Source organism: Glycine soja, chromosome 7, assembly GCF_004193775.1.
Source record: "Glycine soja cultivar W05 chromosome 7, ASM419377v2, whole genome shotgun sequence".
In the NCBI taxonomy this organism is placed as follows: Eukaryota; Viridiplantae; Streptophyta; class Magnoliopsida; order Fabales; family Fabaceae; genus Glycine; species Glycine soja.
The window spans coordinates 9,263,352-9,285,649 of NC_041008.1; the positions used below are offsets into that span (position 1 = coordinate 9,263,352).

General features: G+C 32.5%; 2 protein-coding genes across 2 annotated transcripts; one reads left to right on the forward strand and one right to left on the reverse strand.

The window, feature by feature from the left end:
• Positions 1–6,329: 6,329 nt before the first annotated feature.
• Positions 6,330–11,895, forward strand: LOC114418644. Its single transcript, XM_028384100.1, has 5 exons — positions 6,330–6,997; positions 8,229–8,387; positions 10,707–10,805; positions 10,915–11,061; positions 11,518–11,895. The coding sequence occupies exons 1-5, from the start codon at positions 6,473–6,475 to the stop codon at positions 11,650–11,652; spliced, it is 1,065 nt and encodes a 354-aa protein (XP_028239901.1). The 5' UTR covers positions 6,330–6,472; the 3' UTR covers positions 11,653–11,895.
• A 1,874-nt stretch (positions 11,896–13,769) lies between these two features.
• Positions 13,770–19,101, reverse strand: LOC114418645. Its single transcript, XM_028384101.1, has 10 exons — positions 18,709–19,101; positions 18,259–18,336; positions 17,551–17,899; positions 17,247–17,467; positions 16,965–17,067; positions 16,093–16,193; positions 15,799–15,973; positions 14,574–14,744; positions 14,197–14,300; positions 13,770–14,074 (listed from the first exon to the last, which is right to left on the reverse strand). Exons 1-10 carry the CDS (start codon positions 18,976–18,978, stop codon positions 14,015–14,017), a joined length of 1,632 nt encoding a protein of 543 aa, XP_028239902.1. The 5' UTR covers positions 18,979–19,101; the 3' UTR covers positions 13,770–14,014.
• Between the last annotated feature and the right edge of the window lie 3,197 nt (positions 19,102–22,298).

Genomic DNA, 22,298 nt, shown 5'->3' on the forward strand with positions numbered 1-22,298 from the left:
AACATCAACATGCTTGAGGCTTGATAGCTTACCCTTTGCCGCCATAAGCTTCATTCCTTTTTCACTCATGTGTCCAAGTCTTTGATGCCACATGGTTGAATTATTGACAGGCTCAGTAACTGCTACCATATCCTCATCTGCAATCATGTAAAGAGATCCTCGCTTTTTTCCACGAGCCACAATGAGATTGCCTTTTGTTACCTTCCAAGCTCCATCTCCAAAAGTGGTGTGATGTCCCTCATCATCCAACTGCCCTATAGATATTAAATTTCTCTTTAAGGCAGGAATATGTCTGACATTGTCAATGTCCATAGGGATCCACTGGAGGTCTTGATGTTGATATCACCTCTTCCGACAATGTCAAGAGATTTTCCATCTGCAAGGTAAACTTTTCCAAATCTTCCACAAATATAGTTAGACAATAAATCTTTAGAGGGAGTAGTGTGGAACGACGCACCTGAGTCCATGATCCATGAATCAACAGGACTATCCAAACTGCAAATTAATGCATCATCAAGTTCATCAGTTGCTGCATTTGCGAATTCATCATCATCGTGCTTCTTGTTTTTGTGCAACTTGTTCTTCTTTGGTGCCTTGCATTGATTGTTAAAGTGACCTCTCTTGTCACAATTCCAGCAAGTAACGTCACTTTGAAATTTTCTCTGACCTTTCCTTCTTGACTTTGATCTGCCTCGACCATTCTGACCCTTCTGGGTAGTCCTTCCCCTGCCTTCAGTATTCAATGTTGAATTGGAAACATGACTGGAAGATTCTCCTGAATCTCTCTTGCGAACATCTTCACTTAAGATCAAGTCACGGATGTCACTAAGCTTTAATGTGTTCTCCCTTGTAGAACTACTAACTGCAGTAACAGTTGCAGCTCAACTATCCGGTAGTGATGACAATAGAATCAATGCCTTCACCTCATCCTCAAATTTAATCTACACTGATTCCAACTGGGCAAGAATAGTATTAAATTCATTAATATGATCAGTTACAGAGATACATTCTCCCATCTTGAGGTTGAACAACCGACGCATCAAGTATACTTTGTTGGTTGTCGACGACTTCTCGTACATATCTGATAACGCCTTCATTAAGCCTGCAGTAGTCTTCTCATTCACGATGTTGAACACGACGTTCTTGGCTAATGTCAATCTGATCACGCCAAGAGCCTGTCGATCTAGCAAGTTCCATTCTTCTTGCTTCATGTCTTCTGGCTTAACCCCTGATAAGGGCTGATATAACTTCTTTTGATATAGATAATCCTTTATCTGCATCTTCCAAAAGCTGAAATCTCTGCCATCGAATTTCTCGATCTTCACCTTTCCCTCTTCTAATGTCATTGCTCCCACTGCATCCTCTAAACTAAGAAGACTCCCACTAATCCCTTTAAACTAAGGAAATCCCGTGGAGTAATCGAAAGCTCTCTATGGTGTCAGGTCTCCTTATATGGTGGCTCGTGGTCCACAGGTGTACCTCTCGAATTTCCCCAATAATTGGTATCAGAGCCGATGGTTCGGAGTTGGTGATACCGCAGGTGGCCAGAATAGCTAGCAGTACAGCGTGCCCCGCTGGTGGAGCGGGGTGGCCAGAATGGCTAGCGGGCAGGGCAAGTACCGCAGGTGGCCATGGCTATACTCGTGGATCTTGAGGGGGAGATGTGTTGGGTTACAAGTGTGAAGTGAAGTCCCACATCAGGTAGAAGTGGAAAGGTTGAGCACCATATAAGTGAGGAGAAGACCCATAAACTTAAGCCTTAAGGTTTTGGGTTAGAGTGTGGTGTCAGGTCTCTTTATGTGGTGGTTCGTGATCCACAAGTGTACCCCTTTTAAATTCCATTGTTATTACTTTCTTAATGGACAGCCTTCTATTAGGAGATTCTGGACGCTTAAAGGCTAATTGGATAAATGTAATTAGGTGAAATCACTTGCAACAGTTTGGACCTATAAATAATCGTTTAGGTGAATTTCTGCTAGCAAATCCATACTATTGGACACACTACCTAGTAGAATCAGGGTGTCTTCTTGTGCTATCACTTTTTAATACCAAAATAAAAATCTAAATTAATATTTTAAGATATTAATATATAACATATTTTAATTCACCTTATATAAATGATTTTGTTACAGATATTTTTTTCTCTGATTCATTTTATTACATCAACAATTAGTAGAATTCTTGTAACATCTTATTTTTCATAAAATAAATTATAAAAAATTATTTATAAATAAATAGAGTTTTAGAAAAATAATGAGAATTTTGTAATTAAATAAATAAGGAGAAATATTTTTATTAATTAAAATAATAGTTTTAAGATAAATAAAATAAATGTATGTTCTTAGAAAATAAAAAGGATGTTTTATTTATTCATTTGATATGGAGTAAAATAGAGCTTTGTTTTATAAAATAAAAAAATAAAAAATAGAGTAAATAATAGATTGAAAGTGCCTTAGCTATAAATAGAGATATATTAGGTCATTTTCGATAGGTTTCTACTCTCTCCTCCTTTCAAATTCGTTTTCTATTTCCCTCTCCCAATACCCTCTCTTTTTTCGCATACATTCAAATATGTCTTAGTAAACATATGATCCCAGAGTTGTTATCTGTTATATTGTTGTGAAATTTAAAAACCTGGTTCAGAACTTAATTTCGCACATTCTCACAGTTGGGATTTACGAAATAATATCTGTGGTGAGACAAATGTCTCTCGCATGTAGCTTTTTTTTTTTTTCTCACATATACCAAAACTTGTCCCAGTAAAACTACAATCCTGAACTTGTTAACCGTTGGATCATCGTGAAATTTAAACACCAACTTCATAATTTACTTTCACACATTCTCACCATTTGGAGTTGCAAAATAATGTCTATCGTGATAGAAACGTCCCTTGTATGGAGACAGTGAAATGAAGATTCTAATCCCTTCTCCTTCTCTCTAACACTTGGAAATCCTAGTAGAGTAACTAAAGAAAAAGTTTGAATAATCTTAGAAAACTATTAGAGATGCCGCTACCACTATTAGACTACACACATGAGCCTGCTTAGAAGTAATAGATGAGCTTATCGTAATTGGGATTAAAATGACCGTGTGTAGGGATCTTTAGAGGATCAAATTGAGATTTATTTTGGGATGTTTACTGTATTGTGATTCTTTCTTTATGATTATAATTATGAGATTGTTTTGTTTGATGGATCAATTGACGCCCTGATGAAAATTGGTTGATAAAATTATGTGCTCTTAGTGTTTTTATGTTTTTGACCTATGATTTGATTCCTTTTGATATGATTATGTGAAATTGTTTGAGGGGTTTAATCATATGAACATAACATATTAATATTATTATTGTGTGACATGTATATAATGCATGAAACGCAATAACGTGTTGTCTTGGGATTATAGAAGTGTGATGAACTATGTGAGTGACAAGTTGAGTATATGTTAAATTGTGAGATCACACATGTGTATTGAGATGTTGTGTGCATTGAGTTGTGAACTATGAATTGTACAATCACACGACTATAAGACCTTTTAGGGCAACGAGTTAATTCATGACGATATTGTGATGAGATCTATTGTGGGAACCTAATGAGTTTAATCACTTTGAGGCATGACAAGTAAAAATTATTTTGAGAATAATTGAGGAGTCGTGTGTTTTGTACCGTTCATAAATAGAGTCTGCGTGTTAAAATATTTTCTGGGTTGGACCTGAATTAGGAGGGAGAAGTCATGGCGGACTCTTCGGAGTGTAAGCCTTAAGGGTAAATACATTCAGTTTGAATGTTCCTTGAAGCCTATGCTAATCCCATATGGTTGGAGCATTCTCACAAAACAAAGTGACCTTGACTAGTCTCCCTATGATTTTACCTAGTGAGAGTAACCTGACTTACCAGTGTATGGTTTGTCTTGTCATGTACTCCTAGGCATCTAATGAGGTTTTTCACTGACATAGTACCACATTACATATAGGATTGAGTCTTAGTATATTTGTTGCATAACGCTTCTGTATTGATCGATATTAATTGATTGAGTGATATTGTGTTTTGATCCTTGAGTATGAGAATGATGTGAAAATGTGTGAGGCATGTAGTGTTCAGATGTGATGTCACACGATAAGTGGTGGAATGACATGAACTGTGTTTAAGTAAGTTGTATTTCATTTATATGATATGTATATCTATGTTGTTTTGTTTCTCTCTATTAGTTAGGAATATGATCACTCACTCCCTGTATATTATTTGTGTTTGAATCCTATGATGTTCTCGAATCTTGTATTCGTGGGAGCAGATGATTAGGTGGATGACTATGAAAAACCTTATGCCAGAGGACACTAAAACACGATGCTCTGATATGATGTGACATTGAGACATGGATTTCGGTATTATTTGCATAATGGTCTGTGAACATGTTATTTTATGTTATTTCACTGCTTAACTTGTTTCTTTTGTAAAAAAATTGGATGACTTTATTTTGGACCAAATATGTTTTCATACCCTTATTTGACAAGTTTTTAATTTGGTGATTAATGGAAATGTGAACATTTTACTTACTTGAGCTCTTTTATGTTTATTGAATAAAATTATTTTGATTAATTATGCATTTTTATATATGATATTATATAAATATGTATGTCGAGGTAGAAGGTGTCATAATTCCTATTATCATCTTTAAAATTTTAAAAGATGTAATAAATTAAAATTCTAAGGTCAACAAAAGAGGTTTTTATTTTTTTTTATAACACCTATAATAAAGTATTCAAAATCAAATGTTAATGAAATTTTAAAAAATGGGGAAATTTTTTAAAAAACCCATAATTTCTTTCAAGGGTTAAATATATTTATAGTCAAATAATTTTTTGTTATAAATTACTTTTTTTATTTTTGTAATTTGAAAAATGTTTGTTTTAGTTCTTTCATGTGTTAGAATGAATACTTTGAAATGAAAGCACGCATGTAATGGGATATTTATTGAATAAATGCAAAATCAAATTATTTTCATTTAAGTAACTTGTAATTCATCCGTGAGGTAGACTGACTAAAATACATTTTTCAATTAAAAATAAAGCGTAATTTAATCATTTGTTGCCAAAAGCAATGTATTTGTCCAGGACCTGAGATCACATATAGTAAAAAGAGTTCAGAATCTTTTTATACGTAAATTCCACATATTGTTCAATGTCTTTAATTACTCTTTTTTTTTTCTTTTCTATTTTTCTTTGTTGCCCCTTTTCTCGCACCATCCACAAATGAGTTTTTAGTGGAATAAAAGTAGGTAGCTAGCATAAATAATTTCCCAAGTGAAAAACACAATGAATCGCATGGAACTTACAGCAAAGTTGCTTTACATGGACGACATTAACTTTTTTTCTTGGGTCAAAATTTAAGGCACCCAACCCCACATAACACACCATTTTCTGAATTTCTGTAATTAAATGATGGGTGTGACCCACTACATCCCAAAAACCATTGATGTTTTTGACCTGGTGATTTCAGTGTGGGACCCTTTCCAATGCGGTCCATTCTAACCTCTGAAATCTAACTTTCTGTAGTGTTTTGATTATTATTATTATTTTTATCGTATATGATATGATCCCTGCCCCTTGGTAGTACCTTATTTTTTTTGCATTCTAATTCAAGCCTCAAGCCAAACCACCACACTCCAAGAACAATCAGAGAGGAAGGGATTTTCAACTTTTCCTCAGAAGTGTAGCATCAGTTTAGCTTAAAATGCACAAAAAGAAGCAAAAGTAGTCACAGATTCCAGGGGCCTCAGACACCGATTGAATAATAGCATATGCCCACAATTCCAACAACAAGACAAACCAAACCCCACTTATCAAACAACCACGTAAGGAAAGTAACCCCACAATTAAATACATATATTATAAATAACATTATTTCATAACTAATCAATCCACATCCCCTCCACTAGTCTCCCCCACCGAATGCATGAGTTAATTTAGAACATAGCAAGAAGAATTTCCTTGAATCTTAAGATAATAAAATTGCATTAGCTTTTAAATATTAATATTCATCAATTTAGTCTCTAATGTGATAAATTTTATTAATATTTAACAATCAATTTGAAGATTTTTTCAATAGTCGAGGAACTACATACAATTTCTTTTATAATTTATTTATTTATTTTAAGAATAAGAGGGGGTAATACTTTATATATGAAACTGAAAATTTATTCACTATTTATTATAAAATTGCATTAGCTTTTAAATATTAAATATTCATCAATTTAGTCTCTAATGTGTTAAGTAGTTGAAAAAAAAAATTAATAATCCTACTGTTATTAGTTATTACCCTATCAGATAACTGTCTTCTCAAAAGAAAAATCCACATTGTCTGCATTCCACATAACTAGTTAGTTCCTTTGCTTCTAAGACCAGTTTCAGACTATTGTTCACTCATCTCCATTCTCTTCTTAAATTCTCAACACATCTTCTCTCTCTAAAGTCTAAACCATGCCTGTAGTGACAGAACACATGAAATGGAGAAGACCAAGAAACCAATTCAGGCACCCCATTTCAGAAACTGATGATCCAAACCCTCAAATCCCTTCCATAATCCAATCCTCTCACAGCAAATCCACCTTCTCCTCTCTCTTTTCTTCTTTCTCCACCTCCAATGAAACCAGAGACCAAAATAGAAACAACAACAACAAAAGCAACAGAAAATTCTCTGCAGCAACCTTCAGAGGCTTCGGCTGCACTGCCGGTGCATCGCAGAAGGTGTCGGTGCCGGTGCCTGCGGTGATTCGCTCCTCGGCGGATAGGGAAGGGAAGAGTAGCAGAAAAAAGAAGCACAGAAGGAACAGTAACAGTGGCAACAGCACAAGTGATGATGATGATGATGATGTTTGGTGTGGCCCTGGAATTGGGTTCTCAACTGATGCTGCTGCTGCATCTGTGGAATGTGTTGTGGCTAGGAAGAATGTGTCTGCAAGAGGAAAACTTGATGTGGTGGAGGACAGGGTAACACACAGGGAGGTACTATACTTTTCTGGTTTTTTCACAATTCAATGACTTGGTGGTTGAATCTGTTATGAATTGTTTTATTTTTTTTACTTGTAAATGTTCTTCTGAGTCTAATTTGTAGAGCCAGAAAATTTTATTCCGTGTGGGTGATATATGTATGGTGTGCTTGCTGCACTAGTATTATGTTCACATTTTTTTTGTGTGGTTGGATGTGTTTGTCATGTTCATAACTTGGGGAAAATTGATCTTTCGTGCGAGTTAAGACCACCAATCTTTTTGGTTTAAATTGATTGATTGATTTATGTGTCTCGTTCACGGTTTTTCTTTTCTAATTAAAAAACGGGTAATTTTTCGATTTTGGGGTACTTTTAACACATGTACATAAAAGAAATAAAAGTTAAGTGAAAAATAAAGATACTTAAGTAATGAATTAATATTTTCACTCCTATGCTGTTTATTTTTTCTTCAAAAGAGGTAGTACTGCTTCAAGAGTTTAATAAATATGCATTAACATAGGTATATATGTATAGTATGTTAGTATAATTTATGCAGTCAATGAATCAAAAATTAATTTTTTTTTATTAATTTTAAAATTATTATTATTATAAAAATTAAGAAACTTATCTTACCACAATTTATAGTTAAAAGATAGTACTAGTAGTATATAAAGTTTGCTCTTTTGGTAAATACATTTGTGTGTGTGAGAGAAGTTCGACTTCAAAGAAGTTTTCTGTCAATGCTGCAAATAGCGGACTCTTAACAAGATCCGCACACAAATTCTTGCAATGACATGACATTTTTCTATAATATTGATCTCGATAATCCAAAAAGCATAAAAGGAAAAGAAAACACATTTCAATACTTTCTAGTTTCTAGCTTAGTAATTAAGACAATTATTAAAAGATGGTCTATAAGATTCAGAATTATGTATAAAATAGCTGCCACCTTCTCCAATGCGTGCACGTATTCCATTTCCTAGTCACAGACGCATGGGAGAGTTCTTGATTGGTGTATTGTGGACCCCTCGAGTAAGAGGAGTCCAGTGATTGAAGACAATGAAGGAGGACACTGATTACTATCACAAACATTCTAGAGTTGTTTGTTTCATTGTACTGTACAAAACACTTACATGTGAATCATTAGTTGGGGTTTTCGTTCCATTTGTGTTAGTTAAGTTTCGTCATTGTTTTGGTCTCTACTTGCTTTGACATTATCTGACTCTGCTTCATAAATATCATGGCAGCGTTCATCTTATTTTGGAAGGCGCACTGTAAAGCCAGAAAGCTTCTCCTTTCTGGAAGATGAACCTGACATTTTTGCAGCACGCCCTGGATTAGAGCCTTTTGGAACTGCTAGATTCTATCGCCATGTTCCACATCCTTCCCCTGATGGTCTTGCTGAGGTTGGTTCTTTATTTGATACCCTTTTATGTATGAGTTTAGTTTCCATGCACTAATAATATAAAGGTTTTTACTCAATCTATAAGAGACCATCGTAAGTATGAACTTTAAGTAGTTTTTGTAAAAGTCACTAAATTATTGTGATTTCTGATGAGATACCAGTGAAAAAATTCTTTACACTATCAGTATATTGATTATTTTCTCTTCTTGTATTCTTGTTGTGGACATTGATTAGAGTGGATGTTTAATATATAAACACTTGGAACAAAATTTGGGTTTTCATTATAAAGAGCTTTTGGTCTGTCATTGAATTTGATTTGACTGAAGATGATTGTTTACTCTTGAATTTGATGATCATAACTTTTATTGTAAGCTAACTTACCCTTTTTATCAAGTATGAATAAGGGAATTTTTTGTGTGTGTGCTTTCTTTTTAGTTGCTAAAACAGAATTAAGTGTATGATATATGAAAATAAGCAATTTGGCTCGTTAGATAGGATCATGTACTGCTGTATTGCAAAATTCTTGTTTCAAATGTTGGGTTACGCCATATAGGTAAGCTCCATGTTCTTGCAGTAAATGGTACCAAACACTGATTTGAGTTTGCTGTTATTTTCTGACTAAAGTAGAACTGTTTATGTGACTGTCACTTACTGAACATGTTAAGCCAACAGTAGAACTTGAGTTTCTAATGGTCTGTTTGAGAGGAAAGAAAATGCAGTGTCACTAAAACTGTTTTACCTCTGTAGTAGAACAAAAATATCAATTTGTGCAGGCCGCGGATTGGCCTTTAAAAAAAAAAAATTTGCTAAATCTTCCTTCATGCTATGGTTCTTGCATGAATCCTTTACAACAGAGTAATATTATGATGCTAAAATAGAAGAATAAAGGGTCTTTCACACTCCTTTTTACATTAAACAACCCTATCTACACTTGCATTGGAGACTTGATTGGAAACATCATGATGTCAAATATAATTGAAATAGAAGAGAAAGAGAGAAGTGTGAAGGTAATATTTTTTTTGGTATAGAAACGTGTTATACTTACACTAAAGAGGCTCTTCGTTGAGGAGGCCTCATACTAAGTGTTAGTTTGGATATCCGTCCATTGAACTCATTGGCCATCTTATATTTGCGTTGGTTCGTCGGTCTAGAAATGTGTGTCACCGCATGATGAATAGGAACTCAAACATGTCCAAAGATGTTTTCATTTTGGGTTACTCAAATCTGTTAGGTGGGTCCCTCCTTAAGTGGGCCCACACTAACCTTTTAATAAAAGGAAAAAAAATAATGAAAAGGGCCGAAGCCCTTATATGTTTTAAGGGCTTTTTAATCCCTAATTAATTGGAAAAGAAATAGGAAGCAGGAAAGACATTATAATTGGAAATGAAAAACGACGGTGCTGTGAAAAGGCACTAAATAGAAAAAGGGTTCGATGCGGCAATTTAGAAAAAAGGGGTTCTTAACTTAACTGATGAGTTAGAAGCAGATGAGTTGGAAGAGTAAATGTATTTCCTTTTGTGTAAAATTTTAGTATTTTGATCTATTTTATTCGCGGTTTTACCTTTTCTTACTGTATATGTTTAGGTACCTATTATTAGGTTTTATCATATTGGTTTCCACCGTTGTGGTGATATTTTTTATAATCTGTTGATTTCTATTGGTGGTGTTAATTAGGATCTCAAAAACAATGTTAAGTGTGGTGATACTTTTTATAATTTGTTGATTTCTATGGGTGGTGTTATGAACTCAAGGACAATGTTAAGTAAGATTTATTACCCTACGTATAAATATGTCAAATATAAAAGGAAGGATTTAAAAATTTGGTATGGCCCCCTTTAGCATCAAGGTAGCTTCGCCTCTGCATATTTGGATCTTAGAAATTGGAACGAAATTGTAAACAACAACAACACTTGTTTCATGTTTTAATTTGTCCTTTATGTACTATATACTAAAATTTGAGCCATCAAATTTTTCGATGATGTCATTTTAATTTGAGTGCTATGTACTTTCTCACAATTTTGGCTTTGCCGTTTTTGGAAATTGTTTGATGGTAATGTTTACCCAAAAATAGAATATTTATAGTTAGATTTGTATGCTTCTTTGTTTTATCGTTTTAAACTTCTACATTTTATCATGGTTTTTCCTTCTATGTTTGGGTTACATAGGTAACTGAATAACTAGGGCTTCTTAACAAAAACAAACTTGTGTTTAAAAGCATCAGTGTTACAAATATAACACTTAACACATCAAGCCTTTGCTCAACTATTATTGCATTCAAGAGGTAATATTGAATATCTTGATTGTTGCTTGCACATTGAAGATAATGATACTTCAAGGAAGAATAATGATGGGGGGACGATTTGATTCACACGACCAATTTAGAGACTGGAGACTTGATGTTGATAACATGTCATACGAGGTGAGAGATCTTTCTCCCGTTAAATGTTCCATTGTTTTTATTTTGTAATGGATTTTGTGTCTGCACATGCTTCTGCATTGTTCATCAAAATTTCTGGTTTCTGTAACAGCAATTGCTTGAACTGGGTGAGAGAATCGGTTATGTCAACACTGGGCTCAAAGAAGATGAGATGGGACTCAACATAAGGAAAGTTAAGCCTTCAAGTTCAAATGATGCATCAAAGCATCAACTAGACAAAAAGTGCAGTGTTTGTCAGGTGAGTTTGTAAAATTACTCTTTACCTTCACTAGCTTTACATGCAATGCAGGAAGTTTTGAGTTAAATATATATGTTTTTATTTCTTAAAAATATTCCGAGTTTTGGTTTTAGTTAGTAAATTCGATTTATTTTTAGTTTCTATATATGACAAAATGATGTAGGTTTAGTCTTTATTACATGTATTTAGTTCCTTATAAGAGACTAAAACCATGTCATTTCCTTAAATGTAAGGATTAAGTATGAATAAAATTTGCATATAGCCTAATATATAAAAGGACAAAACTTAGATGCAGGTTGGAGAATAATACCAAAAGCATCTATAGAACTACATTTAAGTTTTGTCCAATAAAAAGTTGTGATATTTCAAGGACAAAAAAATTTATAAACTTAAGTTTTTAAAAAATGTGTTTAAATAATTGCATATCATGTTAATTTGTTTTGCTTGTGTGCTCAGGAGGAGTATGAATCAGATGATGAGCTGGGGAGATTGAAGTGTGACCACAGCTATCATTTTCAGTGTATAAAACAATGGCTTGTGCATAAAAATTTCTGCCCAGTTTGTAAGCAAGAAGTTGTGGTTCGACACTAAGTGGCACTATCCTCAACGTTTTTTACCCTTAAATTGGTGTATAGTTTTTCATATGCAATATAAGCAATCTTCATTACATATTTTAAAACTTTTGGCTTCCTTAGCGAGGAGTCGGCAATATTATACTTGTAAGTTTTATATTATGATCTCGTAATTGGACAGTGATTTTGCATATTATACGCAAGGTTTTGAAATTTGAATGTTGTCACTCAGGTAAACAACGATTTGATAAGGGAGAACTCACTTTCTATTCCTTTTTGCCCCGTGCAATTCTAAGTTTTCTAGTTATTAAAACATTGGTATTTTTTTAAAGCAGTGTACTTACATTTGATAAAGTACAAAAGCATTCCGTATGTTAAGAAATTGATTGAAAAGAAGTATATACTTAAACTGGCGCTTCCAAAACTTGGTCATATATATATATATATATATATATATATATATATATTAAATAGATATTTTGAAATGTTTATATTAATAATTATTAATAGTGAAAGAAACTTTATATATATGATGTATATGAAAGAAACTTTCAATTTAATAATAAGTTTTAATTTAATAATAAGTTTTAAGAAAATATTAATCGGTTGAAAATTATAAAATAATATAATAATTATCATAGTTACAACTTATAATTTGATCCCTGTATATAATTTCTTGGCAATTTCACTTCTCTTTGTTTGCAAAGTCTTAGAATTTAGTTACAACTCTTCAATTTAATTTCAGTTAGCTGACAGCAGTTAAGTGATTGCTAATTTTTGGTTCGTTCTCTGTTTTGTTAGTTATCTATTAATGACTCTTTTGCCAGTTGCTCTGTTAGAGGCTTAGTTATTCTTACCATTCATATTATCAACCATTATACTATTGAATTTAATAATGAATACAGAATTCACCCATGTTCATCAAATTCAATTTTTCTGTATTAAAATAAATAAAAGTACTATCTTTTTTTTTAAAAAAAATAAACTGTTTTATTTCTTAACTATGAGTAAAATTATAAATAATGTCAATAATTTTAAGGTTTTCTTGATAAAATAAAACTCATAAGGAGGTTTTTGCCCAAAATAACAAAAGGATCTTTTTTGCTTAATGATCAAATTTTTTACTGAACAGTGAACACGAAAAAGGATCATTAAGTCTATGATATATTTATGCCCAAAAGGTTGCAAGCGAAACAACACAAAATGCAAATATAAGTAGGTAGCATTAAATTGTTGTCAATTATTCAAAACCCTTGTATCAGTCCGGCTGTCTTATTAAATTCCAAATAGCTTTTAGCACAAATGGTTTTACGTGTTTGTTTGGTTTGGTAATCTATTTTGAGTTTTATAAGCCTTTTTAGAAAATTTTAGAAAAACAAATATTTCTTAAAAAAGAAAAATCTATTATTAAATAGATATGTATGACTAAGATGTATAGTTAGAAACAATTTTAGGTCACCTCATTTTCTTTGGTTTTTTTTTATATTTTTTTAAAATTATTACTCAGATCGGCAAAATCTTGAGTTTGTTCTTTTAGATATGGTTCTCAGTGGCATATCTTTTGTCTTGGTTATTCTTCTTTAGTGGGTTTTGGTTTTTCTTTTAGAGTGTCTTTTATTAGTCACCTTATGATTGATTTTCTTTTGTTTGTAGGGTAGAGTTTCACACGTACTTTAGCAGGAAGTGTAATACACTCTTCAAGCTGCCATACTTTTTGTGTTGCTCTCCACTATGAAAGATGTTATGCCATCGATATTCTTCTGGCTAAAAGATAGAATTACAAATGATTAGTCACTTCCTGTAAAAACTATTTTTTGTTCTTTCTCTATTTAAATATGATGAATCTTATCCAATTTGTAAAATACCCCTGCTTATATGAAGTTGTGCTGTGACATTAATAAAACTTACTTTTAAGATTAAGAAAAATAACTCGTAACTGTTTGAGTTTTTAGACCAAAGCATTTTAATATGTTAAAAACTTCAAGGGAAGTGACAAAGTGGTACTTCTATAACATTGTCAAAAGAAAAATAATTGTTAAAATAACAAAGTTCACAGCAACTTCAGTTCCACTATTTAAATTCTTGTTAATTTGATTGAAAATACCATCTAATTCCTATTACCTGCTTTCTTGGAACTTGGTAAAATCAGAAATCAGAATGATATATACAGAATTTGTACTGTCACCTTGTTTACTCTATTTAAAACTACACGTATACATACTGTCTTTGACTATACACAGGAATTTAAGTATTACTGCAGATCATGCATATATTATATAGTAGCAGGATCTTGTATGGTATAGGGGGTGTCCTCTCTGTGAGGATTTTGATCTAGTGTCCTATAAGTACAAAAGAATGAGGCATTGGAAAATAGCAATGGACTAAACGATGTCATGATGGATGAGAAATTCAGTGATACATGGATACAGTTGATCTGCAGCCTGCAATATGGAGTGTAAAGCGACAAAGTTATGAAAATCCATATCTTGAAAAATGTCAAGTTGGTTCAAATAAGTATTCTTGCAACTCATTTTCAATAAAATAATAATTGGAACAATCATACCAGACGACCACCCACTAAGTCATAGTGGGCATAGTGTGGACCACCAGGCTCCCCAAAGACTTTGTATGTAACCAATTCTTCAGGAATAAGCTTCACCGTTTCTGCTTCACATTTATCATTATACTCATCACGAAAACTAAAAAATGAGGAGTACTAGCTACACACTTTATAACACTCTTTTTCCAACATGATCTTTCTTATTGGTTGAGTTTCATGTGAGTCTCACTAGTTTGGGAATGGAACCTATCAAATGCAAAATGTGACCCAAATATTTAGTGAGACTCAAATGAATTTCATCTAATATGTCATAAAAAGAGCGTTAGACAGTGTATTGTTAGCATTTTTATTTAAAGGATTGGCTAATGCAGTTTTAATACCATATACAGCTTCAGGAGGGCAGATTAAGTCTCGGTCACCAGCAATTGCTAAGACAGGAACATTACTTTTGTGGAGATGGTCCTTGTAGAAGAATGTTCCACTCCTGTCACGTAAACCACCTTTTTGGAAAACTGATGATAACTGCAAGAGAAGCTTGGAAGGTACGGTATCTGTAAATTATGGTCCAGTTGTCAATAGTGGAACAATGCAAAGTTTGCAAGAGAAAAATTGTGACAGCATACACAGATCACACAATTTAAGAAGTTACAGAAAACACAAATTAAAGCCTGAAAGATCTAACATTTATCTATGACTGTAAACTAAAACACAAACTAACATTCAATGTATGGATTTGATTAAAAGACTGGCATTTATATAAAGCTGCCAGATCAGGCAAGTTAAGATTGAAATAAAAGGACCAAATCAACTATTAATTTAGCATCCTAGCTATAAGAAATTGACCAGGAGAATAGTCATATAAGGAGTATTTTAGTTATATTCCTAGCCAATGTGGCATGTGGGACATCTTAACACACGTCCCTTATTCTTATGCCCGGGACTAGATATCTGGTGCGTAATTTTTGCAAGACCAGACCTTTATGGGTGGCAGAACATCAAGACTAGAGAGACTCAGAAACTGTATTATAAATAGATTGGGACAAACTCACTTCCAAAAGTTAACTCAAACGATGAGGGTTTCCTAAGTCTTATCAGTCGTATTCTGATCGTATTCTTAGCCAATGTGTGACATCTTAATACCAGCATTAGCTTGATTTAGTTGAAACTCGAAATAGATAAATAGAAGATCCAGTTGGGGCTGTAGCATACTTCAGTTAAGTCTGCCAATAAACTTAAATCTTATCAAAGGAAAAGGAGGAAGAGGACTGTAGCTACACAAATTAGTTTAACTGGAGCATCCACAAGAGTATGATAAAAAGTTTATAGATATTACTGTTGCACAGATTTATAGTGCAAATTGCACAGTGAAGAATTGAAATGCTGCTGAGTGCTGACTAGTATTTGCAATAAGCTGAAGGGCATGGATCACCTCTTAATTTATTTTAGACGAAACATATAACGATGTATTTCTCAATGGAAGTCCCTGATGCCCTACTATGTACAGTTTCATAAGCAATTTTTTTGCTAAAAAAGTGCACAGATATTTTGTTGAAAGACACTCTGTAGTCTGCACAAAAAGTTGCCTGAGAAAAAATTGGAACTTACCGAAGTTGTTCAAAACAAGCTTCTCAAATAGATTTTGGTCCATCATATCTTGAGCTGAAATCTGAGAATTTAGCCAAGAAAAAACATATGGAGGATAGCTTGCAAGGGGATGAACAGTAGCCATCAATGGCCCAACTGGAATAACAGGAATGTTCAAAGCTCGAGTAGGTTCTGCCTGCAAATTAAGGCATAATCTACTTAGTTTTTGTTATCTTTAGCTTAGAGACATATCACTAGCATGGAATAAAACAAATAATTTTTTTCACCACACAATCAGTTTCTTTAAATACTTGCCAGGGGTAAAAGCAACTTGAGAGATGATCTTGAAGGGGTATAGTCAAGTGACGATGCCAAAGTAACAACAGATGCCAACCCAGAATCCTTTCCATCAAAACCTGACATAATTTATGTAGCAAAGAAGAAATACCAATCAACACATTGATTCCCAAGAATAATTTGCAAATAGGGTCCTTCACTAATCACAATTCACAACAATGCGGTTTGTATTCCACGCAAGATCTCAACCAGTCCGGAAAACTTCTCACATGATCAAAGAGGGAGGTGACATGCTTGGCAAGAGATATTTATATTTTAAATGTCATCCACTTAGGTTGTAGAAAATAACTAAGAATATTTATTGTTTTGTTCTTAAAAAATAGTGATGTGTGAAATAATTAACCTACAAATATGTCGCTCTCAATAAAAAAAGAATGGGCATAATAATCTAAAGCTCATAAGGTTTATAATGCCCTTCAAATGCTGGGCAATGAACTAGATGCAGCTATTGCAAAACATTAAAAGCACTTGGTTCCACTATAATTTCAAAATAAAATGATTTATTCAATACATTAAAGATAAATGTTGCATTGGACCATTGAAAATTCTAGAATCATGTGACTAATTGCAATGAAGTCAAAGAAAAATGAAGGTTGTAGCTACGTAATATTTTAGCATGCTTTTATAGGTAAAGGTATGAAATTTATCAAATTAAAATAGAAAGTGAAATACACAAAGCAACCATGATAAATTTTGTGTAAACAAACTTGCACCAAAAACCAAGCAAATTTGAATTTTGATATATCTGCCAAATAAATCATGAATGAAAAGTAACAAAGCCCCATCACTGAAGTTGCAGAAGAAATAAAATAGCAGATCGTGGGACTTACAACAACTTGAAAGCTTTGCATACAACAAGATACCCCCCATTGAGTGACCAATTGCCAGCAATTTTCCATCTCTTGGTTGGCATTGAGCCCTTATGTACTCCATCTAATGTACGAATGTATGAAATCAACAATTGAAAAACTAATTTAATTAAAACATCCAAAAAATTTATGCCAATATATAACAAACAAATATTAACATTACACCAAAGAAGTAACAAAATAGTTAAAAGTACAGATCTTGTTAAATTAAAAGTAATGTATCCCAAAGGAAAGTCATCTCACGGCAGCAGGTAAGTCCTCTTCCAAATAATGGTCAAAGTCCCAATCATACTTGACCATCAGCTCAAGCTGTTTCTGGAACTCTTCTAGAGTGGCAGATAAACGGTCTTGCAATTCTAAAATCTGTGCTGGGAACAGCCGCTGACCTTCAATCATACCTCGAAGTCTCCGATTGAAATCCTTGATTTGACCGGCAATTGCAGAGTTCTGTCCTTCCAACAAATCTGTAAATATTAATTTTCATATTAGTGGTTCATATAATCATACAATATTAAAAATGAAAAGTTCCTAAGATCACTTCACCAACCTCCATTGAGAAATCCTGCAAGCCTTTCAGATATCCTTGTAAGAACCTCCATGAACCTTGTCGTTAGCCGCATTTCCTTGTATTTAGTTACTACCTCTGATCCTCTCCTTTTCATATGAGGAACTTCTGATACAAAAGAAGCACCGAGGTTCTCAAGTCCCACTGCTGTTGCAGAAGAAGCACTGCTTTCGCCAATATCATCATTAATAACAGAATCAATCTTGGAAAAATTCTTGAGGCACTCCTCATCTTCCTCCAAGCTATCTCCAAGTGTGCTCAACCCAGCACCTCGAACCTCAAGAATCCATGTATCGAAACCTTGTGCTGACATGTACCGAGCAAATGAAGACTGAACACAAACAACATTTACTCATCACACATCCTTTAACATTGTAGACTAGAAAAGACTATTGTCACAAAATCATATAACCAAACTTTAGGTTTTAATTCTAGGGCACACACAATTATACTCAAAAACTAACACAACAAAAACATGGAACCCAGTTTTTAATAAATGGTCTGTGACCATAATTGGTGCCTAATTTGTCTATATTTGTAAGCAATTTTCTGCAACATTGAGGATCGTGATAAAACTACAATTTAAAACCTTGCATGGAACTATGCAAGTAATGTTTAATGGGTGCAAAATCAGCATTATAATCATTCCAAAAACAAAGCTCTATGAGTTTTCAATGGAAGCAAGGTCACCTCAGGAGAGAGATCATAGCCTATTGCATTGGTTGCAACCCCTGACAACAACAAAAGCGGGTGATTCCTCGACGGGGCCTGCAAAGCACATGCAAAAGTTTATGCCTTCAACAACAACACCTTTGAATTTTGAGAATCTAACGTAAAAAAAAACAATGTTTTAAAAAATTGTCTGCCACCGGCATTTCAACCACAACGTCAAGATTGTTTAGCTATCGTGATCGCAATTGTAGCTACATCGGTCGCATTTGCGAACAATTTTTCGCAACCGCGACCGCAATTTAAAACCTTGAGAAAAATGTGCCAAAAATGTAGCTTTCAGCCTTTTTTTTCCCTATGTTTTTCGATAAAAACGAGGGAATTCGAAGACACCCAGAAGCAATATATCATTGCATTGCCAAAAGGGTATTCACAGAATACAAAAAGTGGAGAACTTGGGAAGAGGGGAACCTCAGGAGAAGGACGGTAGCGCCACAGAGCGAGCTTCCAATCGGAGTTCGAAACCGCGACGCGGTGAAGCTCGTCGGCGGTGCATATCGACCGCCGCTTATCGCCTTTCTTCTCCATTCGCACGCCGTGGAAAGCCGCATGCCTCGCCGGAAACGGCGGCGACGCCCGCCGGCGGTTTAAACTAGAGGAGAGTATTCGGGTTTGACGTTTCGGATCGGGTCGTGGCGGGTCGATCCAGTAGAATCCGGCGCCAATGTGGTTAAGAAGCATTTTTTTTTCTTTGATGTTTAGTGAACAAAAACACGTTTTATTTTTTATTTTTTATTTTTGTTTTCTTCTCTTGGGAAGTTTGTAACTTTGGTAATTTGGTTGGGTTGGTTTGCCTTACACTTTTTGTTTGTTGATTCTTATAGTAAACGGAACTACGTGAAGATAAGAAGGAAGAAGCATCATTATGGGTTGCCAAATCTGGTGTAAGTGTAACCGTGTAAGAGAGGTCAATTGGGTTGGAAATCTTCTACGTAAAGAAGCATAAATAACCATGTATTAATGGAATTAAACATGTAATTGAGTTTAAAATTGGAATTAGAGCTTAAAATTGCAATTATAAGGTTGGAATTTTTTTAAAAAATCTGAGTTAGGATTCTGAAATCTAATTTTGTAGAATTTTAAATTATTATAATTCTTGGGTTCATTTGGCAGTTGGAATTATTGTAATTTAGAGTGTAATTCCAATTTTAATCTTATCAAAATTGAAATTGGTTTGAAATTATAAAAAGAAGCCCCCGCAATATAACAAACATAGGTCCAAATGCCCATTAGGAGAAATTTTCATATTTAATATAAGTTCATATTTTAAATAGAATTATTTCAAAAGAAAAATACATGTGAGAAACTAAAAAAAAAGATAGAGATTAGCTAGGGATAAGGGTGTAATCTTATTTAAGGACTAAAATATCCAACTTAATTAATAATATTGAGAACTAATTTAGATGTTTATTAAAAAATGAGAGGAGAAATTAGACAAACCCTCTCCAATGTTTCTTGAGATTGCACACGATTCGTTTTTTTTTTTCCAACATTTATAATAATGTTAGAGTAATATTTTTCAAATGATTAAGTGGTGTTGGTGTAAGAATAAAAAAAGAGGATATGAAGAAGAATTTGACGAAACCTCAAAAAAGATTCATTAGTATAATTTAGTTTAAAAAATAAAACTTTTATATATGTTAACAATCAATCCCTAAAAGTAAATCGATCGGTTGAATTCATGAATGACATGAAAAGTCATACATTATGAAACTTTTTTTTAAGTCCAATAATGACAACAAAATTAAAATTTATACCTAAACTATCCAACCACTCGGACGATATAGAATACTAAATTTTAATTTTAAAATTTATACTGATATAAAATACAAAATTAAATATTTTTAGGCTTTCACAATTTTGATTTGTATGAACTTTCAACTTACGATAGTCACAAATTAAATTATAATCAAATTATTTTGGGTCATTTACCAGTGTAGTGTAGTAATTGATGATTGTACAATTAGAACAATTCAAATAAAATTTAATTATTTATTTATAAAATTCTTCTATATCTTTTGTAAATAAATGTCATAAGATATGACACTTTGTTAAAATAAATAAACAAATATTTTTTTTTATTAAAGTTCAATCAAATATTAACAGAGAGGGATATATTTCCATCAAAGATAAAATCTTGTATAATTTTCATTTTTAAGATCTAAATTTTAGTAAATTAAAAATGTTAATAAATAATGTTATATAATTATTTTATTAATTTTTCATGAATAAATGTCATAAGAAATGAAACTTTATCAAAAATAAATGAATAAGCATTTTTTTTGATTAATTTTGAATTAAATATTCGCACAGAAATATATTTTCATCAATGATAAAATCTTGTATAATTTTCATGTGTAAGATCTAAATTTTAGTATATAGTAAAAAAATTTATTAAATAATTTTGTATAATTATGTTATAATAATCATTCTAAAAGATACAACAATTTCATATTATTTTCAAACTAAATATGCACCAAATAAAATTTATAAGAAATTAAATTCATATAGTTAGTGTAAAAATTTAATTGCAAAGTATTTTTTATTAATTTGGCTGGAACAAATATGTCAGTATTTAAAAGATAGTTATTATTAATGTATAAAAATGATATTAATTACATTTATTATTTTAGATAGAATATGGTGTTACCATATGATATCATCGTATATTTATAAAATCTTCTTTTATATAATATAGTATATTATTATTAAAACTAATCAATTTATCGTACATAATAATTTATAATTCGATGAGTGTAGAAAATTTATTCAACTTCTTGATTAACATTTATGAACTTATAAATAATTTTTTAGGAATATTAAAATTTTTATATCAATTGAAAAACTTCCATACTTTAATTAAAAGTTAACCCAAATTTCTCAAATAAAAAAAAGTTAACCCAAATTAAAACTTGATTTATCAATTGGTGGTTGAATTAAATAGTACATATATTTTATTCTTTTCAAATAAAGTTTTCAGTTTGAGTAATTTTATGCACCGAAAGAGAACTGCATTGATGATATCACCATAATGTAAATTTTTTCGACTCAAATATCCTCCAACATGTAGTCTAAAAGAAAAATTAAAACTTAATCACCAATTTGTAGGAAGGCTACGAGTTAATGGGTTAATTTCCGTATGAGGTTCTTTGAACAGAATAAAAGAAATGAACTAGTGTGTGTTGGAAATTAGAGGGTGCGCTAGGGTTCTTTATCTTCAGAAAAAGTTAACTTTTAGTAGGGTCCTAAACTTATCCACTTATGAATAGACGTTAAGGGTCAGTTTGTTAATTTGTTAAAAATGAACGAATGAATTAGGCGAACCAGTGGACCAATATGGAAAGAAGATTTATCAAGTGCTATCCTCAATTCTCATAGCTTTTGTCAGTGGTTTGTGATTGTCTTTCTAGTTTTCAAAATTGTCTCGTATTGGGAGATGTTTTTGGCTAAAGCCTGGTACGAGAGAGAATGAGAGATGAATCAAGCTAATAAGTTTATGTATCAAAGTTCATTTGATTTCGTCTCTTATATATGCACTTATACATAGTGCATGTGAGTGATTGATTATTCTAATCCAAACTGAAAGTGTTGTTTGTTACTCATGTTTTGGAACCGCTGAAAAGGATGACTGAAACATTTAATTAACCATAGAGATTGAATAAACAAGAAAAATTGTAAAAGGATTTAGAAAAAAAAATTAACAATTATTTTGTACATTGAAATATAATATACTCCACAAAATAATGTTTTTAAATTTTGAGATCATATCAAGCACAGATAAAAATTTTAGAGTCGTATCTATTAAATTATAACAAAAATATTGTATGATTAAAGATGAAAAATAAAAAACATAGGTGAAGAAACACATTTTGGCATTACAACTAATTTTTAAGAAGCTAATTATAATCCTAAGAATAACATTTGCGACGTATTACTCGCGTATTTTTTTTGGCCTAAGTAATAAAGTTTGCATTGCAAACTTAAATTAATTTTGCACTGTT